This window comes from Sphaeroforma arctica, assembly GCF_001186125.1.
Source record: "Sphaeroforma arctica JP610 unplaced genomic scaffold supercont1.765, whole genome shotgun sequence".
Taxonomy (NCBI): domain Eukaryota; class Ichthyosporea; order Ichthyophonida; genus Sphaeroforma; species Sphaeroforma arctica.
Window position 1 is genome coordinate 23,793 of NW_014039793.1, and position 5,356 is coordinate 29,148.

Below are 5,356 nucleotides of genomic sequence, written 5' to 3' on the forward strand. Positions count from 1 at the left end.
TATATAAGTAAAATAGCAATGGATCAGTCGAGTCGCTGTTTTATACGGTGCATATGCGTGCGGGCGTAAGCGCTGTCAGTGTAGTCTCATTATCATCGGCGTATGTTTTGTTATTTGTTCTATTCGCAGTGAAGACAGTTGAAGCTCGGAAGGCGGCGAAACGACTGAAACGGGACATGAGAACAAAAAAACCGAATGAAAAAACGGCCGAGGATAAAAAACAAAAAAACATAAAAGCGCACAGCGAAAATAAGAGCGAATCAAGTGGCGCAGCCACAGACAACGCGCCGAAGGACGCCGAAGAAGCGGTGACGCCGAATGCAGCGGGTATGCGCGTGTGCGCGTGGGGTGTTGGTGTGGGGTGTGTATGTAGGGGGGGTAGTGTGTGAGTGTGTGGGTGTAGGTGTGTGTGTGTGCATATATATATATATATATATATATGTGGGTGTAGATGTGTGTGTGTGCATATATATATATATATATATGTGGTGTAGGTGTGTATGTGTGTGTGCATACATTTATATATGTGGGTGTGTGAGTGTAGGTGTGTGTGTGTGCATATTTATATATTTGTGTGTGGGTGTAGGTGTGTATGTGTGCATATATATATGTGTGTGCGGGTGTAGGTGTGTGTGTGTGTACACATATATATATGTGTGTGGGTGTAGGTGTGTGGGTGTGCATCTATATATATATATATGTGGGTGTTTGTGTATGTGTTCGGAGATATATGCACGGGTGGGCGTTAGAGATTCACATCCACGAGATACGTGCAAATGTATATATGCTAGGTCAAGTCCACCCCCATGGACTTGTCTTGTGATCTATTTTTAGAACACCTCCTTGTGCTGGTACTGAGCCTTGCCCGTGCGTCTTCCCACCGATTTCTGCGCCATACTGCCCTTAGTTACACACATGTGCGCGTGCACGATTACCCATTGCGGGTTAGAACCCTAAACCTTAACCTCAGAGCCATCGTTGTCACTGGCATCGGTGTCTGTCCGGTTGAAAGGGCACTGCTGTGAAGCCCTTTTTGATACTTATATTCTTGTGTATATAGACTAGACTACTCTGTTTCTATTTTGGGTATTCTTGTGCTTATAGACTACCCTTTTACTGACCTAATAAGCTGCACCTGGTTGTGACAACAGATTTGTATGCACCTGACCTAATAAGCTGCACCTGGTTGTGACTACAGGTTTATATGCACCTGACCTAATGAGCTGCACCTGGTTGTGACTACAGATTTATATGCACCTGATCTAATAAGCCGCACCTGGTTGTGACTACAGATTGGTATTTATGTACCAGGTTTTGCTACACCCGACCTAATCCCCACACCCGTTTCCTTATTTATCCGCGCAGCGCTGGAATTCCTAAATAAATGGCACACCGACAGAGAAAATTGGAAGTTCCAGAAAGTTCGGAACACGTATATACTCAAAAACATGTACGACCCATATAAGGTGAGTGCTCTGGTTGAATGGATGTGATGCGTATCTGAATTCGATGGTGTGGTGTAGTTTGGAGCGATTGGTGCCAACGTTTGAATCTGTTTGATGACTCGGGATAGAGCTCTAAGCAATGCTTCAACATAACAGGTCACAGCTTGGGAATACGTACACATCATATGGGCACATACACATGCTACAAACACTTGAACATACTATGATTACTGTCACACATACCTCACATGAACACATACACATGCTACAAACACTTGAACATACTATGCTTACTGTCACACATACATCACATAAACATATACACATACAACGAACACTTGAACATACTATGATTACTGTTACACATACATCACATGAACACATACACATGCTACAAACTCTTGAACATACTATGATTACTGTCACACATACATCACATAAACACATACACATACAACGAACACTTGAACATACTATGATTACTGTCACACATACATCACATAAACACATACAAATGCTACAAACCGAACATACTACGATCACAGTCACACATACATCACATAAACACATACACATGCTATAAATACTTGAACATATTATGATCACTGTCACAAATACATCACATAAACACATACACACCCTACCAACACTTGAGCATACTATGATTACTGTCACACATTACATATACAAGGGATAGGTAGTGCGTAAGCATGTCTACACTCTGCTCTGCAATCGCACCACATCCATGTACCTTTCATTCCACTATCTTGTTGCTTGTGTCATGTACCTTTCATTCCACTGACTTGTTGTTGCTTGTGTCTATGTATTCCCCTGATTGTGTCTTGCCGAGTACTTATGGAGTGACCTAGCTTAGTATGAATATATAACCGCGTGCTTGCATACATGAAGTCAATTCGAGTGACTTAGCTTAGTCTGATTATATATTCGTGTGCCTGCATGTATTAAACGTAGGGTTACTTACATACATTAAGTTAACTCGGGTGACTTAGCTTAGTTTGATTATATATCCGTGTGCCTGCATGTATTAAGCGTAGGGTTGCTTGCATACATTAAGTTGAATCGGGTGTCTTGGCTTAGTTTGATTATATATCTGTGTCACTGCATGTATTAAGCGTAGGATTGCTTGCCTCCCCGCAGATACCGAAGGCGTCGTTTAAGATAGTTTTAGAATACCTGGACGGACTCAAGGGCAATGCTCGCACCAAAACACAACAGGACGCCGAAGCCGAGCTCAGCAAATTGGTATGTGTAACCCCAACACAACAGGCACACACACACATATATATATATATATATATATATATATATATATACAGAGAGAGAGAGCAAGTGTGGGTTGGGTTTGTGTTTTGTACCGATCTCTTCGTGCACAAGAGGGTAGAGCCCGAAAGCACTGGACAGTTTACTTGACAGTTAGCTAGTTGTTTGAACGATCCAGTGTGTGCGAGCTGCAGTGCTGCCTCGTGAGGTAGGGCGTTGGTGGACTGCATAGTGTCAAGTGTGTTGTGCACAGAAGTAGTACTGGTGTGTGTGGGTGACCGCATAGTGTTCAGTGTAATGTGCACGGACGTAGTACTGGTGTGTGTGGGTCGTGGGTTGTGTTTTAGGGGTTTCCCGGTGTCGGGCTGAACTGGTCGTGACGGGAAGGCACTACGCATGATACTATAGCTGCAGATAGGGTTTTGGATTTTGGGGTTTTAAGGGTTTTTTATATGATGCAATGAACCGGTAGTGCCTGTGTATTGTGCGTGGCTGCTGTGTGTTGTCTCGTCTGACGGTGTGTTGTACGGTTGTAGTACAGCACTTCCATATTCACGTTTTGTGCGTCTGTGTGTACTGTGGGGTGTAACTTCATTTGCCGATAGTTGCATACGCTATAGAATTGTCTTTCAAATGTCTATAATTCATTGTCAAATGTCTATAATTTGCATCTCAACTGTCTATTGTTGTAGTGACCATGAGTGATCACAGCGAGTATATCGTCTGTGACATGGGACTTATCCGACAGACCATCCATCTTCGAAACTCAACCAGGTTTATGCCCCATTCATCTGATTATCCATCTTCAAAATTCAACCAGGTTTATGTCCTATGATTGTCCATCTTCGAAACTCAACCAGGTTTATGTCTTATTCATCTGATGTATGTTTCTTTCATCTGATTATGTCTTATTTAGATGATTGACGTCTCATTCATATGCGTCACCATTTGTTTTGGCATTGCGTTTTGCAGAGTGAGAAGAGTACAGAGGGTATGACGGACACCGAAGTCACAGTGCACAAGATTATTCTGTACCGCTGCAAAAAGGTCGCACAAAGGACGTCGTTAGAAAGCGAATAAACATGAACAATAAACGGTTTAAAATTAGACAAGAAGCGTTGTTTAAATATATACAATGAGTGATTTTTATATATGATCAATACGCGTTTTAAATATGAACAAGAAGCTTTTGCTTAATGTAAATAATGAGCGTTATATAAAATATATACAAAGAGCAATATGAACAATAAGTGTTTCTTTAAATATAAACAATATGCGTTTTCAAACAATGATCGCTTTTAAAAAATATAAAAGCTAGAAGTGCTTTGTCTTAAATATAAACAAGAAGCGTTTTTTAAATGTAAGCAATAAGCGTTTTGAACATAAACCAGTACGCATTTTAAATTTAAACGATAAGCTTTTTTAAAGTACATATATACAATAGACGCTCTAAATATAAACAATAAGCTTTTTCTAAATATGAACAAAAAGAAAAAATGTGAACAAGAGGTTTGTTGTGTGCCAGACAGTTTCAGGGTATGGAAGAGCAATCCTTACTCCTAGAGTAGAAATCTAATAATGGGAATTGGAGTAGAATAATTTGCTACAACTATTGATATTTTAGATAAGGAAGTATGTAGCAAACTCAGATAAGTATAACATAAAAGGGTGCACAAATGAACAGATGTTAAGAGTTATGATCTGTACAAGTTAAACTTGAACATTGACCAGAAGGTCACGGTAAGATAGCGTGAACCTTAGAAAGGAATAAGTGCATCAACTTAAATAAAGTGGCATTCTTACTGGTAAAGAAGGTGTAAAAGACTGTTCATAAAGATAGGGTGAACAGTCAGACAGTGTAGAATAACGGACTACACAATATGGGCCCTAAGGGGGCAGAAAGAATGTAAGTTGAGGCAAGGCTTATGTGTGAAGTTAGCTACATGATTAGTATAAGTATGTACAACTCTGGTGCAGTACTTATCAGTGCTAACAGGGTTTTCAAATTGTTAACTGAACAATTGAATTTAAAAAGGTTTTGTTGTACGTAATTTGGATTACGTCACATTTTTGGTCCATAAATTGGAGTACTATTTTCTGAGCACATAACAGGTTTATTTTTATATATTTCTTCTCTCAAAAACAATAATCGTTTTTTTAATACAAACAATTTTAAAAGCAATTTAAACATACAATAAACGTTTTAAATTTAATCAAAAAGCAACAATAAGCTTTGTATGAATTTAAACAATAAGCAATAACGTGGGAACTATAGCGAGCATATGATTAGTGAAAAACACACACATGTATGTTCACACACGTATACTAACACACTTGACTATTAACTAGCACACACACACAGTTACACGTATGATTAACAATTAACACACATATACATAGTCACACTTATTTTTAATGTCGAACACACGCACGCATAGTCACACCTGTGACTGATATCCAACACACACATATCTACGGCTATCGACTATTCGTAGTTTATTAGAATCTTCTAGTAGTTTATTATAGTATTTTAGTAGTTTATTATAGTCTTCTAGTAGTTTATTATATTATAGTCTTCTAGTAGTTTATTATAGCATTCTAGTAGTTTATTATAGTTTTCTAGTAGTTTG

At 39.0% G+C, this 5,356-nt stretch overlaps 1 protein-coding gene across 1 annotated transcript; it reads left to right on the forward strand.

Annotated features, from left to right (window-relative positions):
- Positions 1–128: 128 nt before the first annotated feature.
- On the forward strand, positions 129–3,834 carry SARC_08468 (hypothetical protein). The gene is made up of 4 exons (XM_014297554.1): positions 129–327; positions 1,366–1,466; positions 2,604–2,708; positions 3,699–3,834. The coding sequence occupies exons 1-4, from the start codon at positions 177–179 to the stop codon at positions 3,804–3,806; spliced, it is 465 nt and encodes a 154-aa protein (XP_014153029.1). The 5' UTR covers positions 129–176; the 3' UTR covers positions 3,807–3,834.
- Positions 3,835–5,356: the final 1,522 nt, after the last annotated feature.